This window comes from Myotis daubentonii, chromosome 11 (assembly GCF_963259705.1).
Source record: "Myotis daubentonii chromosome 11, mMyoDau2.1, whole genome shotgun sequence".
Classification (NCBI taxonomy): domain Eukaryota; kingdom Metazoa; phylum Chordata; class Mammalia; order Chiroptera; family Vespertilionidae; genus Myotis; species Myotis daubentonii.
In genome coordinates this window covers 30142903-30169207 of record NC_081850.1, presented here as the reverse complement: position 1 = coordinate 30169207, position 26305 = coordinate 30142903, and the positions used below count along the sequence as shown (strand labels likewise).

The following is a 26305-nucleotide window of genomic DNA, read 5'->3' as shown; positions in this document are numbered from 1 at the left end:
GGTGAATATACAAGTCTATGCATCTGTCAAAACCCACAGAACTATGTATACACCACAAAGAAAGAATTAACTGCATATAAATTTTTAAAAATCAACCAAGAAGTGGGGTGGGGGTTGAGAGATGGGGGGAAGAGATGGAATGCAGACTGTGACAAATCGCTCTGCCTTACAAACGTCCTGCATAACTAGACTGAAGGAGAGAGGGAAAGAGCTGTTCTAAGTAATTTTGGAAAATAGCATTTTGACTAAATATCATCGCCAAGGCAAAAGATAGCCTATAGTAACAACACCTTCTTGTTCGGAATGAAAAAGGAAAGTCATTAACAAAAAGAAAATGTTTTGTCATTTCTATAACAAATATTTTGATTTGCTCTTTATCAATTAAATTGTGTGAGTACTTAATAAGAAACAAGCTATTCTTAAAATCTAAAAGGTTTTGTAAAAATCTTGTACTATTATTTTAACCATTGTTTGCTAGTTTTCTTTGTTTTATATTATTAATTTTTGAGGGGGTGGGAGAGAAAATGATGGGCAGTATGGGAATGACAGGCTTCCTGAAAATGGGAAGGTGGATGGTGATTGCTTCATGGATCCAGAAAAAGAAACATATACACGAAGCCAAGGGACAAGTTATTTAAAATGCAGCAGTGTTGCCGAAACCGGTTTGGCTCAGTGGATAGAGCATCGATCTGTGGACTGAAAGGTCCCAGGTTCGATTCCGGTCAAGGGCATGTACCTGGGTTGCGGGCACATCCCCAGTAGGAGATGTGCAGGAGGCAGCTGATGGATGTTTCTCTTTCATCGATGTTTCTAACTCTCTATCTTTCTCCCTTCCTCTCTGTAAAAAATCAATAAAATATATTTAAATAAATAAATAAATAAATAAATAAAAGGCAGCAGTGGCAGAGGTAGTTCCAGCAGGAGACATCAATTTATTTAATCGGATAGCTGATCATCCAGCTGATATGTATGTTATTCTACTGTATTAGGTCTTTCATGTTAATAACATTTGAATATATAAAACTAATATTGATTTTTAGTATGAGAAAAGTCTCAGAATAAATAAATGCATTCTTAGAAACCTATGTGTGTGTACGCTTTTCTTTCAATCTCTAAAACAGGATTTGAAAGAATTAAAAATTAAAGACTTTAAACAAACTCTCACAACTGCATAGCTAAGAGTCCAGTGCCATAATTCCAGGCTCACACAAACATTTGGTTTGAACTCCGGTTATCTGATTTGTTCCTGAACGGAGTCCCCATCTTATCCACCTAAAATCATCACCCACTGCCAGTGGCTGGAAGAACTGTGGTGAAAATGCCTAAGGACTGACCTGTGAGGTCCGCAGTGACTCAGTCACAACCTTTGTATCAGTTAACTTATCAAAATACCACAGGCCACTGTATCCTGTGGAATTACTATTGGCCAATGAATGCTTGGCTCTATGTTTATAGCCTAAGTAAATATGGGTGGATCAGATAGGAACTGGGCCACAACCCTAACTTTTCCATTCATTTTGCTTTGTATGCACAGAAATCTATCACTTTAGTAGAGGACTTTTGCACCTGAATTATCACTGCCAGGAAGAACAATGACAGACTTTACATATTGTAACCAGAGCAATCCTAATAAAACCCAAATACAATCATCTTCACCTTTTCCCTCTAATTATCCTTCTCCTTTGCTACACTCCCTTTTTCCCCCCTTTCTTTTCAGATACAAGTTATGCTCTCCTGGCCTCAGGGTCTTGGCACAAGCTGTTTTTGCTGTTTGTAGGAAACACGTCCCAACATCACTAGTAAACTTTTCTATATTCACTGGGATCTCAGTTCACTATTGTTTCCAGGAAACCTGACCTCTGAACTAGGTCAATTCTCCCCATTGTAGGGTCTGTACCAGGTGCTCTCATTTTAAGCCTTTGGTCCAGGTATTCCCCTTGCTATTCCTCAAACGTGTCCAGCAAGCTTCTGCCCTCAGGTCTTTGAACTGGCTGTTCTCACTGCCTAGAATGCTTTTCCCCATGAATAACTTGTTTCTTTTTTATTATTATTATTTTAAATTTTATTGGGGTGACATTTGTCAAATCTGCTTCAATGTCAGCTTCTCAACAAAGCTTATCTTGTCCTGACCACCAATTTCAAATTGAATCTGAATCAACCCCTGCACACTTGCCCTACTCTGATCTTTTTCCCTATAACACTTATCACTTTTTAAAACACAATATACTATTTATAATTTGTACTCTTTAGGGTGTGTCGTATTCTATTTCATAATATCGAGCCCTTAGAATGTGATCTTTATGGTGCAAATTTATTTATTTATTTATTTATTTATTTATTTATTTATTTAGGGTTTGGGTCAGTAATCTATTCCAAAAGTAATCTATTCCAAAAGCCTAGAATAAGGAGACTATCTCTGGAGAAAATAAATTTCTTAAGTCCCATATATGCAAAACATTTGGAAAGGAGAAAAGGAGGGTGCCCAGATTTCAAGGACCCGAGCAACATCTGTGAATCAGAATAGGAGAGCCAAAAGACCTCGGAAGAAAATAGCCTTGTGTAAAATTAAGGCAAAGAACTAGAAGACATTGGCTTCTAAGCGCAGAGGAAGCAGCAAATCCTGCAGCTACATCTACCAATTATGAGGCCCTCGTCATTGTCAGGCACCTCTGACACCTTATCCCAGGTATTCCTCAGAAAACAAGTGCAGGATAAGGTTCGTATCCCCATTTTACAGATAAGCAATCTGAAGTTAGACTGTAAGCTATAAGGACATAGTTCCTGCCTATCTCCAGCTTGTTCACTCATATCCCTGGCACCCAGCCAAATGCTGACAAGTCCTAGGGACAGACTATATATTAGCTAAATTAAAATATATGTGCTCTGAGAAGTTAATAAACGTACCCATTACCACCCCTCTAGTAGATAGCAAAAGACAGAACTGGAACCCACATCTATTTATTTAAAAGTCAATGCTCTTTCTACCACACCGTATTTCTTCTGAATAAAATTATAAGACATACATAAACCTACAAAAAAATTCAGCGTACAAGTCAACTATATATCACAGTAATTTTTCAGGGCATTTCAATACAGCAGAGGGACATATATAAATGGATATTTCTGATGAGCATCACCCAAATAATGAAGCAACAACCATGCTGCATTTGAACTATTTAATACTGAGAACTGAAAGGTACATTATAGAGTATATTCCATTAAAATGGATAAAGCAAAAAAGTTTTAGCACCAAATCTTTAGCCTTCATACAATGAGAAAGCTATTCTCACACAACTACCTTATAAGCCCGACAAGGCCTTCGGAGTAAAATCCTGTGTTCACCCAGCTGCTCACACAGGCAGTGCCCTTCTGAGCGCCAGCCTTTGAAATGCTAATTCACTGGCTGAACAACTGTTCAACTGGTCTTTAGCCTTCAACATTCTGAGGCTTCACCTTGGGTAGCCAGAGCAGCCTGGAGAGAAAACGAGCTCCAGCCGCCAAGCTGACCTGACTCCAGCGGACAGAGAAACCAGATGGAGAGAGTGAGAGAGGGAGCCTTTGCCCCAGGCCTCAGGATATGAGCCCCCCCCCCCCCCCCCCAAGGTCCTTCAACCTGGGATTGTGAGAACATACAAAACTGGGAAGGAAAGGATAAGTCATCATCCCCAATTCACATTCACCAGAACTACCTGTATAATTGCAGCTAGAGTACTTTAAATGTGTCCTTCTGCTTTATGTTTTAATGTGAGAGATAGCAGGTAATGGAATCACTCTCTAATTCACTTTCCACAAACAGAATCAGCCGCAATGTTTGCTGCTGGTGCTTTAACATTTCTGCTATTGTCAAACCACAGAAAAGGGCTGCAAACTGCAGGGATTGGGAAATTTTCTGCAATTTTACAAATTTCTGTTGAGGCTCCACACACAGAGGGTGAAAACGTGTGGTCCCAGAACAGATCCATCCCAAAGATGAGTGTTCATGGCCTCACTATTGTTATTGCTTAACAGTTTCTAATTCAAGCCAATGTGTCAAATTGCAAGACGTTTTCCACATAAATCTAGATTTCAAGGTTCTCTAAGAAATCCAGAAGGTGCTGGACATGTGTTCCCAGTGGCAACACCAGGCTAGTGGTTGCTTCCCTCATGACAGACTTTTCTAAGAGTTGGACTGGCCTGCTTCAATGATGAATCTTACTTGACTGGTCAATGTGCATTGATTTTGCTAGACTGACTGTAATCAAAGCCCAGTTAACAGACTGGGGGGAAGGAGGCAGGATCTCAGATGAGTAAAGGCATGGAAATGCGAATGTCAGCTAACTACTAGAAGTAATGTATGGCACCTATGGAAACTGTTGGAAGAAACACAAAAGCTATAATAAAGTGCATTAGGTGTGTCGGTAGAGGAGAGACGGGGTGCAGGAGAAATACACAAAGAAGTGTGCACGCCTCTCTAGCTGTTCCCTCTATGGCTCATCCAGTCCTTACCAACTCAATCCATCACAAAATCCTGCACATTTTTAATCCTCTTGAATAAATTTTGTATCTGGCACCTCCTTATCCTAGAAGCACAGCCACAATTCAGACATTGCTTAAGACACTTATCCTGCTTGAGTTTACAGCAGTCTCTCAACTGGTCTCTCACCCTTGAATTCGTCCTTCAAACGACTGTCAGGGATCTGTTGAAAATGTAAGTTGGACCATATCACTTCCCAGTTTAAAAGCTGTCATTGTTTCCCCTATAAGTTGGTAACATTGGGCTGTGCTTGAGAATAGGATGAGAAATATTTTTTAAAGTATCCATGCTTGGTCCTTACATTTTGACAGAACTGGTCAGTGCGGGACACAGACACCTGTATTTTATCCCCAAGTGATTCCCAAGTATCATCAGGTTGAGGATCACTGATCTACCAGATAAGCTCCAAACTCCTTAGCTTTGCCTTAATGCCTTCCAGTATGTTTTCTGTCTCCACCCTACCTATTAATATTCCCTCCAAATTCCAACAAGTTGCTGCCGGCGATACCTTGCTCCTATGCCTACTATTGAATGCATTTGCCCCTGCTATTCTGAGAGCAGTGACGTATGCTCTGTCTTTTCTCCAAGTGCCTGAGGCATAGCAGGCACTATGTGAGAGTGGCCAAAGACCTCACAAAAGATGGGCCTGGAAGAGTAGGTAAAACACGGACTAGCACTGCTGTGCAGTCAGAAGGGGGAAGGGACAACACTAGCCACGCTGGAACAAGAGAAAGCACTTCTTGAGCAAAACAGAATGGTGGTGAGCGTTAAGTCATTTGTGAAAGCTTCTTTTAAGCTACAAAGCAGAGCCTAGTGGCCTGGGTAAACACGCCAAAGGGAAGCGAGCCAATTTATTCCCTGCTCAATGGTGGTGTCAGACCCATTTGTTAAACTGCAAACTCTCTAGAGAAAATAGAACCCAGAATGCAAGCAATTGTTTTATTACAATTATCATAATACCCTTCCTGTTTCCATCGCTCCCTGCACATCAGGACGATTAAAATGCAAAAAGAATTATGCATTTTGCAATTGTTAAATGATCTTTTTATATCCCTTTGCTGATATAGTTTTGATTATTTCGGAAACAGTAGTGATTTCTCCACCGCGGTTTCTGCCGCTCACTTCACATGATTCACGCGGTGGGGCTCTCATTCTTTCCCTTGAGATTTTGCTCCATAGTTGAATAGGCTTAGCCATTAGTCATTTTCCTCCACATTCGGCCAAGATTTTTGTTTAATCTAATTAGTCCTACGTCTTCATATAACTCTAAACAACCTCATCCTTAGAAAAATATAGTCATACCCTTCATACATTTTCAGAAACTTGTGCCTCCTACCAGCTGCCAGGACAAACTGGCAGGAGTTGGCTGTTGAAATGTTCCCATGTGAGTCAGGGATTCCAACGGCAACCCATTGCAAGCCACCCCCTCTTCATGCCCCATAGAGAGTTTCCAATTTGCTGACATCTTGGATCACAAGTGGTATTTCTGAGCATTGCTACTGCATCAGCGGCGCTTTCCTGGTAGAGTTTTGTTTTGCTTTGGCTTCATGAGCACTGGGATGGTACAGAGGACATCTGTACCGGAGCACCTCTGATGTGATCAAATTCTCCATGACATTTCTGCTTTCGCCGGCCTTTATGAAACCAATATCAGGCTTCGATACCCATGATTACAAATGTGTTTCTTTACAGACCCCGTTACCACATTCCCAGCAAATGTAACATGTCTCAGCACTTCTTTCCTCGATATTTAAGAAGTTTATAGCTCCAAATGTGAGGCTCGTGGTGCAACAAAAGCTCTCCCACAGCTGATAAATTATTCATCTTTTAGGAATTTGCTGTCTGAAGTGGCACTAACAGCCAGTTCCTGAAGCACCCCCACAAGACAGAAAGCACAGCAACATGTGAGGCTTCTCCGCACAAATTGTAAAGGTGAAATGCTATTAAACATCTCTGTTTATCAAGAGATGTGTTCCTTGAACTTACTTATGCTAATGAATCTGCTCCCGATAAACATTACTAACAAAGCAAAGTGTTAAAAGAGGCTAATCAAAGGCTTCTCCTTTTCCCTTAACTAATCTCCAGGTTAAAACAATGTCCTCTCCACTTTCTACTGTCTGGTGAGAGCTTGTGTCAGGTGAAAGGCAGGTGTCCTCAGCCATGAACCTTAGACCAAATGTGGCTCACGGCATGTGTTTGTAAATAAAGTTTTATTGGAACATCGCCACTCCTATATATCTACGTATTGTCTGTGGCTGCTCTCTTGCTAGAAAGGTAGTGTTGAGTAGTTGTGACAGAGATTACAAGGCCCACAAAGTTACAGTGTTTACTATGTGGTCCTTTCAAAAAAACACATGCTGACCTCTGGTCAAGGGTCATTGCAAATGTGTCAAGGCTTCAGAATTTTAGCACCGGGTCGGGCTTTAACTGGTCTATATCAATGCGTTTATCTACTCAGAAGTGGACTGCCTTTAAATGCTATTACCTAGAACATCTTCTGTGTTACAAGTACAAGGAGAAGTTAGAACAAAGCAACTGCAGGTCCAAGGTTGCTCCTCAAGCTGGTAGGCACTTCATTTTGATGACTTTAATCACCATGTGCTTTAGTTATGTGTTGTTGTGCTTCAAACCAACTCAAAACTTGCTTAAGGCAGAGATTTCTCTGCACAGAATTCTGCCATTCGGGCTTCAGGAGGGCGATTCTTCTCATCTCACTTGAGTCACTCACATGTCCTGTAGTCATCAGGAGGAGGCTGGAAAGCCACGATGGCTTTGCTCACATAGCTGCTTCTGCAACTGACAGGGCTCCAATATATATGGGCTCTCTGGGCATTGCTTTCTGCCATGGGGTCCCTCCAGCAGGCTGGCTGGGCAGCCTTCTAAGATGACTCAAGGTGCCCTGGAATGGAAATGGAGGCTCCCAGGCTTCTAAGCTTTAGGCTCTGGGCTGGTGTAGCATTGGGCCCAGGGCTGGTGTAGCATTAGGCCCAGGGCTGGTGTAGCATCACTTCTGAATCATTGTTTTGGTCAAAGCACATCAAGGAAGCAGCCACATTCAAGGGGACAGGAATCTGACTTTACCTTGAGAGAAGCTGTAAAATATTTCAGCCATGGATTCCAATCCGCCGCATCATAAGCGTCATGATTACAGTGATAAAAATCCGAAGCCTGATGTTACTGTTGACAATTTAGAACCAAACTGACCGGTAAGAGCAACAAAGAAGCCTAATAAAAAATGAAAATTATTTTATAATGAAACACTGGTTGCAGAGAGAGAGAGTGTAAAATTTTCCAAGTCAATCGTGTGTTCTTTTTTTAATTGAAATGGGAAAGAAGCCTTTCTAAAAGTCATTCAATGCCCCTGAAACAGTGCAGGATCTGTGGGCATGATATAAGCTTTTCTCCAGGACTCTGACTCCTCATTCCGACCCTCAGTGAGGGTCCTAGACAACCACGGTGCCGAGGCGCCACAGGGCCAGCTGGGGTGGCGTCACCTGGGCCTGCTGTGCATTTTTGTGCATCTTATGCTGGCTCTTTTTTAACTGCTTTGTCGCCTCCCTGGACAGGAGTCAAGAGAGCTAAGTTCTAGGTTTTTCTCCATCCCCTAGACATCTTTTTGCTCGAGGAAGGTCATCTGCTTTGACCATAGGTTTCCTTTGCCTGAAAAGTGGTGATGATAAAACATGCGCTCCTAGAATATACAGGAACAAATCAGATTACAGATACAAAGTGTTTAAATCACTATATAAGCAAGGGAGTAGTGTTAGTGCAGTCATTGCTATGAGAGAAATCGCATTTTATTGCTAAAATAAACTAAAACTAATATATTAACAAATTAAATGTATATACTGTACAATAAAGAGCTAACATTTACATAGTACTTACTATGTATGGGGCATAGTTCTAAGCACTGAACACTGGTTAATATTCCACCTTCACTGCAACCCTACACCGGCCATGCCATACTCCAGACCACAAAACTGCAACGTGAAGAAATGAGGCAGCCTGTCTCTGGTTTTACAGATATGGAACAGATCTATGAAGGTTCTTTCCCAATTTGCATTGCTGATTTCAAGAACCCGTGAAAGGTCTATTGTATTTCTGCCAAAATTCCCCCCTTCCAAGCCCCATAGAAGCTAAAGGTCAGTGTCTACCTCTCCTAACCTCTGCCCTAACATTCTGCTCGAGCTTACACACCATTAGTGGTTCTCAGCCAGAGGTGATTTTGCCCCCAGGGGGCATTTAGCAATGTCTGAAGACATTTTCGTTGTCACAGTTGGGGGCTAAGGTGCTTCTGGGTAGAAGTTAAGAATGTTGCTGTACATTCTAAGCACTCTCACAACAGAGAGCTGCGCAGCCCCAAATGTCAATAGTGCAAAGCCTGAGAAACCCTGGGCTACACGGATGCCATAAACACAGGAGGGAGTACCGCACGTACGTTATATTGCAAGTATATCCTGTAGGCACTTTGTTCCATTTGTTGCTGCTCTCGGATACATATTGCATTGCTTAATTCCTTAATCTGAAAACCATCTCAATCGGTGAAAATTCTAGACAGCGCATTTCTGCACACATCAAGCATTATCGTATGTACAATGGGATGAAAACTAACCCTCCCTAAGTCCCTGCCACGTATTAGACACATACAGGGTCTCATTTAAACAGCACAGAATCCTGTGAGAACTGAGAGCATCTCCAAAGGGCCAGAAGAATTAGACACCTGTTGCAGGTAAGCAGAAGAGCCGGCATTTAAGCCAAATCTAGTTGATTAACATGTACTATCTTACAGAAAACACATGCAAGTTATGGTTTAATAATCCATATTTCACTTATTACCCTACATCCCCATTGGCCTTAAAACCAAGTCCAAATATGTTAAATCACATAAACAATAAAGATTACTTTCCCCCAAAATGGAAGAGGTTTACCAGATAAGATTTTAATGCTGCCATCGACAGAGGAGATACAACCCAGGGATCACCTAGGAATCCTACTGCTATAATCTTGGCTAATGGAAGCATATAGAAAGCAGACCTGCTAATGTTCCCTTCTTTCCTGCAGGTCTAAGTTGGTCAACCCCCTCCAACTGAAACCCCACTTTTCATATACACCCTCCCTAGTTCTCAGCAGGCATGGACACTGATGACAGGAAGTATACACTTAATTACGTGCTTCCAACATAAAACTATCATTGGCTTTAACAGAAAAACAAAACTGTCCAGACCTAAAGAGCTGAAAGCACTTTTGCTTCTGTTAACGGAAAGCTTTAGTGCCCAAAGTCTACCGTGGCTGGTACAAGGGAAATTCCAATTAAGCTGTTTAGACAATGAATCTATAACTTGCTCAGGAGATTGCATCTACCCTTCAATGCACTATCTGTGAAATATGTATTTTGTTCCAGTAAAGGTAGTACTGCCCAATTCAAGTTTCACAGTAGATGTCTCAAGAACATACCTGTTCCGCTACATATTTGCCCAGCAATCCGAACTCCTTACAAGGCCTCAGGGTCACATGGCCTGGCTGGTCCCATCCCTGCTCTCCTACCTGTCTCTTCTCACTTGCTTGTTCCAAGCTCCTGGCCCTCACTTTGTCCTTTAAGCACACGAGACTCCTTCTTCCCATAAGGCCTTTGCAAAGCACCAGAAATTCTGTCTTCCCAGGTGCTCTGACTCCCACTTTCTCATGGCTGATTCCCTCCCATTACTCAGCCTAAGTGTTCTGTCCCACTCAGCATTACCTTCCTGATATAAACGAAGGGGTGCCCCGTCTCCTCCCTGAGTCCCCTCCCTTACAGTCATGGCACAACACTCTGTTTTATTATCTTTGCAGCATTTATAACCATCCAAAGTCACTCTGTTCATTTACCTTTTGTTCATAACCTTGTCTTGCTGAACCTCTCCTCCCTCATCCCTCCACCGGCAGCCCCACTTCAACTGAATGTAAATTCTGTGATAACAGGAATCAGGATCTGGCTTATTTGGGGCTCAGAGTAAATATTTACTGAATGAAATATTACTTTCAAATTAAATGTTGTGATTTAAATTTACTTTTAAAGTAAAAATACGGATATTAGAGGACTTTCTTTGTGTCATATGAAGGACCCTTCTAATGATAAAAAATTAAAGCGCAAATTTATTTTTCTCTTACTCCTTTATAAGCATCTTAAACATTTAATAATAATAGCAAACAATTAAGAAAGAACTACTGTGTATTTACTTTTATAGATTTATTATGCTTTCTGTATTATTAACTCTAAAGCAGTGGTTCTCAACCTTCCTAATGCCGTGACCCTTTAATATAGTTCCTCATGTTGTGGTGACCCCCAACCATAAAATTTTTCGTTGCTACTTCATAACTGTAATTTTCCTACTGTTATGAATCGTAATGTAAATATCTGACACACAGGATGTATTTAGGCGACCCCCGTGAAAGGGTCGTTCGACCCCCAAAGGGGTCATGACCCACAGGTTGAGAATCACTGCTCTAAAGTAATGTACTATGTGTTGTTTTTCTAAAATAAAGATTTAAGTATTTGTCTATTTTAATATCACATTTAATGATAATTGTCACAATACTGTTGTGATATCATAAAACATATTACACACTGTAGAGTGAATTTAAAACTTTGGTCAGAGATCGAAACTTGAGACATCTTTTAAAGTAGGATATTGAACTTCACTCATAATTTTGAACTGATTCTGTACTCCACATTTTCTTTACAGATATTAATATAAATGTAAGTTTAAATAATATCACCTTAACTTACAAAGTGGGACCGTAAGAATGAGCAGTGTATAATTTTTTTGGGGGGAAACATAATGCCATGTCAAAAAAAAACACACAAAACCAACAGATTACTTGTATGGTACTGTAATATTGAATAAGCATGAGGTCCCTTTTTGGCTTGGTTTTCTCTTTCATTCCAAATTATAGTAATCTCTTGGTGGCTCAAGTTTTAGGGGGATGTCCCTTCACATAAGTCAACTAAAATGATTTTTTAAGTGTCAAAGCAGTCCAGTCTCCCTCCCCTCCTCTACTCTGGTTCCTTGCCCCCGTTCTTCCCCATAACTTCCAACAGATCTTAACAGATCTCATGGCCAATCTGGCTGGCCAGGGCTCCAAAGAATTTCTCTAACTTGCAGCCTCACTGAGGTCTTTATAATGTAAATCTCTTTCTGTCACCCCACAGCTGTTCTTACAATAAAAGACCAAGATCTTGAACAAGTTCTATGAAGATCTAAGTACTTAATATACTTTAATGTCACATTTAATAACTGCAGTATAAAATGACTGTCTATCTACTTGTCTAGCCTGATTTGAAGTCTCTCTCCTCCTCACTCTCTGGGATCCAGGCACATCCATTCTTTCAGTTCCCAGAACACCTTGGGTTAAGCCTGTCTGGATAGATGAGTATGCTCTTTCTTGGGCTCTAATGGCTCTTTCACTTGATACCTTCTACTAGCTCAAAATTCATGGAGAGTCATGCATGTGATCCAATTTAAGAGAATCATATATACCTTTTGAGTTGTAAAGACTGGTCAAATCTGTAGTTTAGTTAATACTACTGTGCCAATGTTGATTTCCTGATTTTGATAATGTACTGTAATTATGCATTATTCTATTACTAGAGGCCCGATGCACAAAGATTCATGCAAGAATGGGCCTTCCTTCCCCTGGCTGCTAGCACTGCCTTCACTCCAGCCCAGAGCTACCTTTCCGCCTTCCCATGCTGCCCAGAGGCCAAGAGCAGTTGGGGTTGTGCGGACGCCTGCATCCCGCCCCCAGCCGCTAGGCACCTGTGTATGCAAATTAACCTATCATCTTTATTGGGTTAATTTGCATACTCACTCCTGATTGGTTGGTGGGTGTCACAAAGGTATGGTCAATTTGCATCTTTCTCTTTTATTAGTGTAGACTGGGGAACATTAGGTGAAGGATACATGAGAAATTCCTATAAACGTTTTAAACTTCTTTTAAGTCTAAAATTATTTCAAAGTAAAAAAAAAATCACTCAGGAAAACCTTTTATTACCCTTCTGAAAGATGAGCCACTTATCTCCCTATTGTCTGCCCTCATAACATGTACCATAGTTAGAAAGTACAAGACTTTGAGATTAAGGTCAAATACATGTCTATCCCACTTGAGTTTAATTCTTTTAGGGGCAGGTTCACATTTACCTCATCATTTTATGCCCAGTAGTTAACTCCAAACTTGGCAAAAAATATGTGTGCAATAAACATATATGAAAGGGACTGTTAAACACATGAATGAGCCAATCAGTCAATGTCCTTTCAAAGCACGAATGTAATAAAGATATATATTTACATTTTTAAAGATACTGCTCAAATTATGAAGTTAATGGAATGATAACTGTCAACAGAGATCTAAACATGGATGCCTCTAATGTGGAAATGGTGCAAGCTAATGAGCAAAAAAGCATAATAGCCACCAACATTTAGTGAATAGTTAATCCTATTATGAAAAATGCTTCACAGGCAGTTTCTTTTTAAATGTAATCCTTATAATAACCATATCAAGTGCATGTTATTTTCAATCTGCGTTTTGCAGCTGAGAGGCACTTGAGAGTTTCAGCGTGCTCACGGTCAGAATAACTACATAGCACAGGCAGGATCTGAGTACCTGTTCTCCACCTCCTGAGTCTATATTCTTAAGGGCAACTTCCTGCCTGGAGAGAGAGTCTGAAAACACTGCCTGGGAGAGTTCTGAAAACTGAACGATGAATTCTGAAGACAGAGTACAAACTGATACGAAACCACGCTTCTTTAAACCTTTATATCTACATAATTTTGCACAAAGCTTTTCATGCAAGTGCACACACACACAGTAGCTTGGTGAATGAATAAATGAAGCAAAAGCAAACTGAAGAAAGAAAAGAGGAAAGACAAAATTATAGGTGAGGGGACTGGTTTCCACACAAGAATCTCTTTGATTCTGCATGTCAAGACACCTGCTGTTTGGAAGTTTTCTGAATTAACTGAAGCAAGAGAATATGTGTAGGAAGGAGGAGGCTCCCAAACAAATGAAGGCTGTTTGAAATGCGTCCCGTGAATCATAGGTAACTGAGGACAATGAGACACCAAGAATGTGAAGGAAAAGGAATGGGCATCATACGAAAGAGTAATCAGTTACAGCCAGGCTATTAGCAATCACAATAAGTAATTCACAAATATTTTAGATACTGTTCCATCCTTCAAGCTTAGGGTCTCATCACAGACAGAGATCAGAGATAACAAATATGCTTCAGATTTTTTTTTAAAAGCACATCCCTCTACACTCAAAATGCTTTGAAGTGTACACATTTGTTGATTCTGAAACATATTCTTAACCTTACTAGGTAGATACAGCTTTACTGGGTGTAATTAAATAGAAAACTCAGCAATGGGCCTAGGGCCGTGGTCGGCAAACTGAGGCTTGCGAGCCACATGCGGCTCTTTGGCGCCTTGAGTGTGGCTCTTCCTAAGCCTTAGGAGTACCCTAATTAAGTTAATAACAATATACCTAGCTATATAGTTTAAGTTTAAAAAATTTGCCTCTCAAAAGAAATTTCAATCATTCTACTGTTGATATTTGGCTCTGTTGACTAATGAGTTTGCCGACCACTGGCCTAGGGGGTCAATAAAACAACTGGAATATTTTCCTTGCTGCAGACAGCTGGCTGCTGCTAATTTAGCTACTTTAAAGTTCTTTTTTACTAACTACGCCACCATCATCATTTACCAACATCATCATCATCCACATTTAAAAGATAGGGAAACTGAGGCAGAGAGCATGATGTATCATGTTCCAGATTACAAAATGACAGCCAGAATTTAATACTAGTTTGAATTCATAGGTCACTTTCTTAATGCTTAACCTATGCAGCTTATTAGGAAATACATAAAGGGAAAATGATTATCTTACAGCATAGACATCAGTCTACTCTCCAATGCCAAAGAAATAAACACATTCCCTGGATATAGTGATATAACAACATATAGGGGGGAAACGAATTCCTTTCATACAGGATGGAAATGCAATGAGTTCATAGGGATCAGAGGAAAGTTCCTTAACACTAAGGAAGAAAAATGAAGGCCTGTTCACCATTAGCGATTTTTTTTAAATGACAAAAGTCAATAGAAATGGATGAATGAGACCATTTGAGGAATTAAACTATCAAGAGTTATGCTTCTAATGATGATCGAGTAAACATGCAGGTCCAATTGTAGTGGCCGAAGTATCAACTGAGGTCTAGAATGTAACAGTAAGTGGTAAGTGAGTTCATTGATGTGAAACCAGTCTGATGAAAAAGGGTGCTAACAGTAGCTGCCTGGCTTGCATCGAGTTAAAATCGGCCAGCAGTGGGACATCCCCCGAGGGGCCCTGGACTGTGAGAGGACGCAGGCCAAGCTGAGGGACCCCCATCCCCACCCCCAGTGCACGAATGTCATGCACAGGGCCTCTAGTATTATATAATCTAAATTCATCTCAAATTTGCATGCCCATTATCATTGAATTGACCTCAATAAGACCATGATCTAAACTAGAACACTGTTTGGCCTGGCATGAGGAAGAGCTGCTGCTAGTACTCAAACAGAAGTCACACTTAGCTTTCTCTAGACTGTAGCTCTACCGTGTGTACATGCATTCAAGCAACAAGCAAAATCATTCCAAGCCTTCACGGCAGAGGAAGGCAAAGAAATGAGATCCATACACACATCCAGACTTAATAGTGGAGACCTGTAGGCCATTTTAAATTGGCAACGGCGAAGACTGTAATTTTCTGCTTAAGGGATATTACCACAATTTTTCCACCTGGGTTTGAACCAAGGCTTCTAGTTACTCTCCTACCTAATGCAACATCACACCTAACACTTTCCCATGGCGTTCCACAGAGCAGATTACAATCCTGACTCACTGGCTCTTTGGAGTTAATCATTTCAAAAGGCAGTACATTGAACACATTAAATTACCACTGTAAACTAGAGGGGCTTCTTTCCATTCCCTAATGCTTTATAGTCTGCTTCTTCAAAAGGGGAAAAAATTATTTAATAGTTCTCATATTGCTCTGACAAACTACTATTAAAATTTGAAATGTAACTCCCAATCACCTGTGAAAATACAAAACACGTAAAAAGGAAAAACAAATATAGTTAAATGTGCTACTGAAGACATCGAGAAATAAACCGGCGACACAGGTAACAGAAGCCTGAGAAATATTATCTTTATGATGGTGAAGAAAACAAATTTTTCGTCAGAGCTCCCTATGTCTTAATTCTTTTTAGTGTTGTAAGAGAAGGTAATGGAACACTTTAATGGGTTACAATCTAGAAGAAGTCCAATGCGCTATCCATTGCGCGACAGAGCCAAGCTGGGTTACAATCTAAATCCTATTTTATCAATTGTTCTTTAAACATTCTTAGTGGCTAAAATGATCTCCAACTCTACAATGTGCTTTCATATGTTCCATGACTATCCTCCAGTGGATTGCTAAATGATGTTCTTTCTCCTTTTAAAATGTACAAAAGAAAAGATGGCTCATTTTTCCTGTTTCACCAGGAACCTCAGACTCATTTAAACACTCTATTCAACAATGCCAAATGAATCCGATAAAGGGAACATATAGTAAATCAAGGCTGAAAGGACAAGGGCAAACTAAACAAAATGAATTAGCCAAGGTCTTAAGACCCCTGTCCCCACACTTCAGTTGCAATAGCAAGAGTGAGAGAGAATGGATCATTTCCCAGGTTACATTTTGATGTTATGAAAGCTGGTATCACATGCATATATAACATGATACATATCCTCATTTAACTAAAAACTGCTAACCATGCCCTTGTTACTGCTTTTGTAAGACTCTACAGTTTAGGCAGTGTGATGAAAGAGAAGGAGAAGTCAGGGGAGGGGCAGGAGATGGGGGAGGGGATGATCACCTATACTAGAATGTATGTTTTAAATCATTATTGTATGTATTCCTAAGCTCTTGACATAGGCCTGCCACTTCCCACCACAGAATTAAACACGAGGACAGGTACTCAGTAGAAGAACATTCTTACTTATCTGGAAGGATAACTTCTCAAATAATTCTATCTAATAACAAAGAAAATCTCTAACTGCAATCTGATATTAAAGTGGGTTCCCAAGGTCTTCATATGCTTTTGCCAAAAAGTACCAATTGTAAAACAACTCAATTTTTTCACTCTAGCCAAAACAGGAAAATAAAGCCATATGCCTGATTTCTTTAATAAACTAAATTTAGATTTCAACTTTAAAATCGGTTTTGACATAAAGGGCTTTAAAATAACAAGAGCATCTTTCATTTGGGTCTTTTCCCAGTTAATTATTTGCTGGCATTGTATGAAAAATTCCTTGGCTTCACTCGAAACCAACACTCCCAAGTGCTAATTAGGAAACTATATACATTATTAACCAGAGAATGTTGTGTTTAAAGCATGCGTGTTCCATATGTATCCTATTATTAACATTATTCTTTCACTCCTGGGAAGCTCTCTTTAGAAAACGGAGCTCCTATTTCAACAAAGAAATTGGCTGCTATTGAGGAAATTCTTGTCAAAATGCAATTAATAGGGGCCAACACGACACAGGATCCGTGTCTCCGGAACATCTTTACCATGAATCAAATTTAATCTCACTAACATAGTCAGTGGAGGGAAAAGCTAATGACTGCAGATGATACACATTTTCATAGGACCAGGGGACCCCCAACCAGAACAGCCAACTCGCCTATGAGCTAAACCACTCCCGAGGAACCAGACATGCTGTGAGTACAAGCCACAGACATGTCTGTTTCCAGTACTAGCGCTTCCAAATGGCCACAGGACAGATGGGAAAAGAAACTGATGCGGACAAGGTAGACCGAATGATGCCCTAATTACGAAGGAGATATGATCTTCTCATTAATTGGCAAGCTAATTGACCACAAACAATCTCCGTCTCATGAACTGAGTCCAAGAACCCAAACTTCGCTGTTTCTGCTCCACAGACTTCTCACACTTCCACGCCCTTCATCCCGCCACGAAGTTGTCAGTTCTGCTTGATTTGTTTGAATGCTGTACTCGACGACAGCTGTCGGAAACAGTACATGGGAACAGCTGCTATGACAGCTATAAGGGGCTGGGAGGTTTAATTGGGCTCACTGTGACACTGTGTGTTTCGCTAAACATAGAAATATCCACAAAACTAAAGAAGTTTCTGATGGGTCTGAACAATATTTACTTATTGGCAACACCAACTGGTTAGCCCCAGTTTGCCTTATGTCATTGGTCTCATAGTATCTTTGCCACCCGACTGGTTCAGAGTATAAAAAAAAAAAGGACAAAACAGTAGGAACAGTTAGATGCACAAAAAGCGAGGGCATTAAGAAAGGGAGAGGAAGTGGTAAGGAAGTCACGTCAATAATCGCTTTCAAAGGCTGGCTGGTGGCCAAGGAGAATCCCACAGTGTCTCAGGATTTACTTCCAAAGGAAACCCATTCAGAGGCGCTGAGCCCGGGTGCCAACTGCAAACAAAACCACTCATTCTGGTCCAGCCCCCTAGTGCAGGGGAGAATGGCTTACTCTCAGCATCCGCGCGGAGGAAGAAAGCGAGGAGCAGCAGCAGCGGCCCGGCTGCCCGCACCATCCTGTAGCCCGGCAGCAGCCCGCGCTGGCAGCTCGGATTCACTGCCTCCGACACCCTGGCGACTGTGTCCGACCTGAAATTCCAGCTGGAACTCTTTCAGAGCCTGCGAGGGGACAGACAGAGACACGAGAGGGGAGAAAACACAAAGACAGCTTAGATTCCGCACTCTCTTCCCCTCGTGCCGTCCCAGCCTCCACTGAGACACACAGCCCCCTGCTCATTCACAAGGAAGTGGGACCAGGAAGCCTCTGTGTTAGGGCGCACATAACTTGGTTTGTAAAATGGGGCGGCCCTCGCTTCTCTTGTTCCCCCTGAGTTTCCCTCTCCGCGTGTGCCACCTTTGGGGCAACATTCTGTGAGAAGAAACTGTCACTTCTTGTGAAACAGTCTGTGAACACAGGGGTGGAAGGAAGCCCAGCACCGCTCTGAGAGAGAGTTGGGAGGCCCTGTCGCGCAGGAGAATCGTCTGTCATTGGCAGAATGGTGGGAGCTGCTTTCTTGGCACCAGGTGAAATGACAGGGCCAATTCAACTCCTCCAGCTAAACAGCAGAAGTTAGAATTTTCTCCACCAGCACATTTGGCTTCTTCCCTGAAGACACATCGACGTTCAAGTCTAGTTTGGCTTCAGTAAGTCAAAACAATAGTTAGCGCGAGCCACTCTGATTTAATAGGACTTTTATATGCCTCCTGGGCAACGCTTCGTTTTCTCAATCTTCTTTGTAAAATCAATAAAACACAAACTATTTTTAGACAGCCTACTGTGTGCAGGGCATCAGAGATGCCGCGTGGCACAGTACTGAATGAGTCAAATTCTATCTTCTTGTGACTTTCCACTTTAGTAGGGGGAATACGACAGATGCAACAGATGACTAATGTAAGTGAATAAGTGATTAGTACCAGGAAGGAAAACCAAGGAATGCCATCAAAGATAGGATCAGGCCCTGGCCTGTGTGGCCTAGTGGTAGAGCGTCAGCCTGGGCACCAAAGGCTTTCAGGATGGATTCCAGATCAAGGGCATGTAACTGGGTTGTAGGTTCGTTCCCCGGCCCCGGTTGGGGCGCAAGTGAGAGGCAACCAGTCAATCTCTCTCTCTCTCTCTCTCTCTCTCTCTCTCTCTCTCTCTCTCTCTCTCTCAAAATCAGTGGAAAAAATAACTTTGGGTAAGTATTACCAACAAGAAAAGAAAGGATCGGGAATGGCATCCTGGAAAAAGCAGTGCCTCAAACTGGACCTTGGAATGTAGGCAGGATTTTACGGAGAAGAGAGAAAGGCATCTCAGGAATTCTGTGCAGAGGCAGGGCAGGGGACAGGGCCTTTGGAAAAGGTGAGTTGCCTGTTCTGCCTGGAACGGAGCTTCCTCAAATGTCTGTGTGCTCAGAGCCACTTCACTTGGAAGGCTTGTTGAAACAGGTAGCTGGGCATCCCCCCTGGAGCCTGGGATTCTGTAGGTCTGCGGTCAGGTCCAAGAGCTTGCCTTTCTAACAAGTTTCTGGGTGATGCTGACGTAGCTGGTCCAGAGGCCACACTGAGACAATGGGCTGGCATGATGGATCCATTAGGAAACCAAAAGAAGAGGTGGCAAACGAAAATGGTTCAGGCTTAAGAAAAAAAAAAAAAAAAAAAAGGTCTCAGATAGCCTGGGATGCCAGTCTAAGGCAACCAGCCTCTATTCAGCAAACCACAAAGAGAGCTATTTAATGTGTTGGAGCCAAGGAACAACATGCAACTAGGCCTTGGGAAGATTAACTGACAGCTGAGCGTGGGATGATTTAGAGAATGCTATTAGGCCATAGCAGGAGTCCCAGGTGAGAAGTAACACAGACCATAAGAGCGATGGCTGTCCTGGTGGGAATGGAAGAAAAGGGAAGCGGGAACTGGCTTCAAGCAACAAGGTGAAGTATGACTCTACAGGTAATAAATAATTGTTCCTATAGAGCCTTCCATAAATCTTGCAGGGCGTCTTATAGAGTAGGCTCATGAGAGAGAGAATATTGAATGCTGTGTTTCCTCTATCGTTGTGAGAAGCACTTGAGAATGACAATCAGAATTCTATTCCAAAATGAAACAGTGTATCTTTAAGTTTTGTATATTGAAATATTTCAAAGACATACAAAATTTTTGACAGGAAATACTAGAGATATCTAGAAATAACCAAATCCACTAAAATAACTTGTCTTTTTTAAGACGTACTGTAATGTAGATCCTATAGTGGGTCTTTTCTGAAACTGAGCTTGAACGTGAAAACTTTTTGAGATATTATCATTTCCATTACTATGCGTGAGTGGTGTGAATGCAGGAAAGATAAAACTAAAAGGAAGGGGGAAAATCATTCTAATTATAATTCCACTAAGTAGTCTCTTTCTTTTCTTTCTGTCAGTTTGTGGGTGACATGAAGAAGCATGTTGTACGCTGAAACACATCTCCTTGAAACCAAGCGCTAGCCAGCTGCTCCAAGTCAGCTACTGTTATCAATCTTATCTGGAAAACAGTACATCAAACCGTTCACAGCTATCAAATGTTAAAATCTCAAAACTTCATAGGAAAGGTGCGAGAGGAATCAGCTTCCCGCCTCCCCTCCCCCCTTCACCACTCCCATCCTCACGCCTGCATTTCTAAGGACAGCGAAGTCCAGGCGACATCAGTCCTGTCGGACTCAATTTGTGTCTGTGCAAGCGTATCAGCGCCAACTGCTCCATAATGACTCGCTGCGATCACAGAGATGGAGTGGCTTCTCCCCCGACTCGACTGAAGGGGCATACGGAGACCAAATTCTTCCAAATGAACCTACAAATGTTACCTCGGTCTTGGAACAGTGATAGGATCTAAGACATGAGCACACACACAAACAGAGCAGGCCTTCCTTCCCCCAGCTGCCAGCACCGGCTTCCCTCTGCCACCCGGGACAGGGTTTCCCTCAGGCAAAAGGCAGGCACCCGGGACCAGGCTCTCCTTGCAGCCCCAGCTTCGTCCAGAAGGATGTCCAGTCTAATTAGCATATTAAGCTTTTATTACTATAGATAAATGCCCAGGCAAGATATAAGGCCAAAGGAAAGAAGAGGTGTGAAGATAAAACCTATTCCAGACGTTCATTCCAGCCAGACTCCAATCTGTACCGTGTTTATTACATAGGTACATTGCCAAAAGGGGAATGCTGGAATGCGTATCAGTAAGGTGATATTTAAATTTTAGAGCATAAACATGAAATGGATTTTTAAGAAATGATTTACAGTGAGAATAATGAGGATAAATGAATATACAAGTCGTTCCCATCAGCCAGGAAAGATGGCCCAGCACTCGGCCATGGAAAGAGGGGGTTAGATTTTAAAGGTACCATGGTTTCACTGACATCACAGATCACTGCCTTTGTCCCGCCGCCCTCAGCAGAGGCCCACTCTTTGATTTTTATATGCCTTGGCCTTTGTGTCTTTCATTAACTGGGGCATGCAGATAAAAATGAATCATTTAGATGAGCTTAAAATAAATTGTAAAATATTTAAAACTCTCTGGTTTCTCATTGCTCAGAGTACAAAGATCTTAAACAATAACTGTTGATTTCTTTTGGTTGCTGCTGTTAATCCTCACCCAAGAATATTTTTTCCTATATTTTTTAGAGACTGGAAGGGACGGAGAGAGACAGAGAGAGGGAAACATCAATGTGAGACACATGGATTGGTTGCCTCTTGCTCGCGCCCTGATCCAGGCCAGGGATAGAGCCTACAACTGAGGCAAGCACCCTTCACCGGAGGAATCAAACCCACGACCCTTTAGTCTGTGGGCCAATGCTTTAACCACTGAGCCAAACCAGCCAGGGTTTGTTGCTTCCTAATGAGCCGCATATCTACTTTTGTATTTACGTACATGTAGAGTTAGAGAAGCTAACAGTTCAGAGGGCCGGTATACAAAGTATAATTTGAAATGGAACAACAAAACTACACTTGCCTAAAAGCCTGAACACATCAGTACTTCAAATGATCACCTGAGCTGACACCTACCCAACTCTTTCTCTTCCAGTGAACACTGTACCCTTTCCCATAATGACTATGTTCATATTCAAACTAGTATATATGCTGCAGGGTTTCTTCAGCTTTCTTTACTGTTGGCGTGTGTTTCTGTAGATTGTGTTAAGATAGGAGGAAAAAAGGCAAAATGGAGCTTTTCTTCTTTCAGAAATAACCTGAGAGTCCCTCAGAAATATGAGAAATTGTAAGTTTTATGTAGGAAATGGCAAAATGACAGTGGGGCACCTTGTTGAACCAGGAAGCAAGAAAGCTTTCAGGTTCTGCAAGGTTATATGAAAAACAGCCGAGGTGATGAGGCTCCTCAAGGTAGAAAACTGAGTGGCAGAAAGGACAATTACCGCAATGAACTGAAACACAACTATTAAATCCTTGAGTTCATCTCTTTAAAAATAATTTTAAACAACTCTATTGGTCACCCTAGGAGGAAGTTAAGGAATTAAATCATTCTTTTGAAAAAAAGGAGAGAAAGGAGAAAATTAATCATTTGTTGAAAAATCTCCATAAGAATATATAAAAGGAAAAGCCCCAACCAGTTACTGGGGTCACTAAAAAATCTGATGTCATGGTTTATCTTTAAACATATTCCTTCTTTATGACATATAACAATCCCATACTCTGTATGCTAGACATATCAGAAGCAATAATATCGCAATAATACTTAACCTGAACACATATATATTAAGTTTGGGGGGAGGGCGGAGGGGCGAGATGGTGTTATAAGAATTCCCCAAATACTGTGACTTCTTTTTATCAACCTCCCAAACCAATCATGCCTCTATAAATCAAAAAGAACAGACTTCCGATCATTTAAGAGAAACACCCATTTGTACAGAGTCGATTCTAGCAGGAAACTCCAAGTTGGGAAGCAGACAAAAGCAGGGCTGCTGTGGCTGAGGCTGGGGGGTGGAGGGGCCTGGAGTTTATAGCAAGCCTGGTGGGGGCTTCCGAGGATGCCCTATGAGTTCCCTGTTCCCTCAATGCCCAGTAATAGCTAAAGGACTCAAAAAGAAAGGAGAAAACAAAAACTTTCAACATTTCACTTGTTCATGAGGATTTTCCGAGAGAAGATAATTTCTAAATATTTCATCCTGGTCTAGGCAAGAATCCTCAGCCTTATCCAATGTAACCTCCTACAGACTAGAAACGTTCTTTATCCATATTGACTAGTAATCGCTATGTTAAACATGGGGGGGGCGTGGATGGGGAAGTAAACAATTTCTAGGATTTAAATATAAGTTGAAACAGCCATGCTTGGCCAGTGGTTGCCCTACTGGACAGCGCAAACTATTGCTACATGTTTCAACAACTTTGAACAGCGCCCCTATTTTTTTTTAAAAAAAGTTTAGGTTTTCTAGGGTAGGGACTAAAACAATGAGGTGGAAATCCTGAGTCTTTGTAGTCCTTGGTTTCCTCGTAGTGATCAGACTTTGAATATTCGCTGTGTGCTGAGGAAACTCACTCCACATTAGGGTCACTCATTTCCCCATCCCTGTCCCCTACCCATCCAAAAATGACTGTCTCATTTTTAGAAACCGTTTCATAGGAGGCAAAGGGAAGATCAATAACTGGCAAGTGTAAAACTGGAAAATGTCCAAATGGAAATATTGTAATTAAAAGAAAAAAATTGGTGTTTCCTATCATAGCTAGAGGAGGTCTGTTTCTCACTACTGAAAGTCCCCATGTGGGATGCCATGGAAATGGGTAGTTTTGACGTCAAAGGGGTGTCACATTCCATAGATGCGAGCAATAAGCATGCTTCTGCACAGCCATGTGAAGTAACGTGTGTCATGTTTATGAATGGTCACATTCAATTAATATCAGTGGGGGATATGAAAAGGATATTTTAAAACAAACGGCTCCAAAGGCCTCAGTTTAATTATATTAAACATTGTTGAGGAAAAGGGCAAGAGAGCAAGGTTATTAAATTAAATAAAACACTGAAAAAAATAACTGCATGGCCAATGCACCTCTACATAAAATGGTTAAAACTAAAGTATATAAGGAATTATATTTATGTAAGAAACTCAAAACTCCTCACATTTTTAATACTGTTCCACATAATAGCACATCATGTCAGAAACTCTACATTTTCTCTATTTTGCCCTAAACATGTTTTCATCACAATAAATTGTAAAAAAAAAATCACCAAGAGGGAGTTTATGATATTATATATAAATACAAAGTAATAATTCAATCCTCTCATTTTTGGCTTAGGCTATAACTTAAAGTGAAAATAGCAGGTGACTATAAGTAAGCACATAATAATTCTTTGGAAAAATCAACTGAATTATAAGAATAGCTGAAGAGGAAAACAATACCTATCAATATGGCTACCATAAAAGACTCTTTATATGTTTAGTTCTAGCATACACAGAGAAAAGCCAATAAATAGTCTGAGCTTTGTATAATATGATTCACTTTCCAAGTTACTATCAACAGCATCTCTATAAAATTTCAAATAACTTTACATTTGAGGTATTAGCTACTTTCAGAAATGGCAAAATGACATTATTAACTTTGATTGTTTCTTTCTCCTTCAGGAAGTAAAAATGAGGTATGCCATGAGAAACGAACAGATAGAAGAAAAAATACTCATCTCCCTACGTCCCTATTTTCCCCTAAAAACAGAACTATAATTCTGATTTGAAAAGTAGAATAGCTTTAGAAAAAGCATCTAATTTCTTTAAACGATTACTACATGTAATAACTTCAATCTAGTTTTATGTGACACTAGTGGAAACTTGCAATGAAAAAGTTTAAAATAAATGCAAGTCTAAGTGAGAAATTGATCAACCTCATAAAGTAAAGACATCTATGCAATCCAGTCACTTCCTACGCAAACAACAGAACAAAGATTTTAGTATTTTAATCTTTGGGCATTTCTAAATGGATAGGAAACCATCATTCATAACTCACTATACACAATTTTCTTTTTATTATTAAAAATCAAAAGGATGTCTCTTTTTAATGCATGCAAACGGAGGTTTTTTTGTTTGAAATACATTTAGCTTTTAAAACATATAATGGGCAATATGGTTTCAATGATAATTATGTCCATTTTATTTGCTTTATTTCCGTCGATATATAGCAGAACCTAGCAATTCATGACATATTCTACTTATTTTCTATGAAAAGTAAATTTTAAAAATCCTTCAGTGGAGAATTTACCACTCCTTTTATCAAGGGTTATTTCTTTTCCTTAAGATTATTTTAAAAACAAAATAAGGAGCCTTTTAATCATTTCAAATATTTCATTGCTAGAGCTCTACTCACAGGTGGTTTATCTATAACTCCCTCCTCAGAGCGATCAAAGCTCCGGACCGGTGGCTCTCCACCAAGAATGATTTCACCTTCCCCTGGTAACACCTGGCAATGTCTGGAGACATATTTTTGTTGTCACAACATAAGGGAAAGTCTAATGGCAACTTAAAAGGTAGAGGCCAGGATGCTGCCAAACATGCTACCGTACACAGGACAGCCCTCATGCCAAAGACTTATCATGACGAAAATGGCCACCATGCCAAGGTTGGGAAGCACTGTCTTAGAACAGTTCATTAATGTCGAGAAAAACTTCAAAATGAAGAAAAGTAATTTTCAAGGCCTGTTTTTAGTTCACTGCTTCCAAACCCATCAATTTTAGGTGTTTCGAGTGTAGTTTTAGTACATGAACTTGAAACGTTTGAATTTCTGGGCATGGAAGTCAAAACACTATGGATGACACCCAAATTTCCCTTTTTGTCCTCAGCTAGAACTGAAGCTGGCATGCCTTTGGGGAAGTTCCGTTCACAGGCTTAGGAGACATAAATATTGTGACCAATTCAACAAAAATGAATCTGTTAAGTGGGGCACACACTGCGCTAATGCCTGCCAGTGACTAGATGAATAGATGTGGTTCCCATCTCCCATGGTGGGAGCTTAGCTCCTCTCCAAACCAACAGTCCCAGGATAGGGATATTCAGTTCCAAGGAATGTTCTTTCAAACCACTGCCAGCAACAGAGACAGAACGTGGAATGGTGAGAAGCTGTCATGAACAACTGGGGGATGTGGAATTAAAGAAGAGTCTCTTCATTTTCCCAGTAGTGATCTCATGACTAACCCTATATCTCTCTGAAAATCTATGAACAACAGTCATA

The 26305-nt window shown here is 40.9% G+C and overlaps 1 protein-coding gene across 12 annotated transcripts in view; it reads right to left on the bottom strand.

Annotated features, from left to right (window-relative positions):
- Positions 1-26305, bottom strand: part of PTPRD (protein tyrosine phosphatase receptor type D) — a 506304-nt gene that overhangs the window by 386992 nt on the left and 93007 nt on the right. For all 12 annotated transcript variants that reach the window (XM_059656673.1, XM_059656670.1, XM_059656671.1 and 9 more), the window contains exon 2: positions 18088-18254. In XM_059656673.1, the coding sequence (XP_059512656.1) occupies positions 18088-18151 (64 nt within the window). In that variant the 5' untranslated portion in view covers positions 18152-18254. The remainder of the gene's footprint in view (positions 1-18087; positions 18255-26305) is intronic.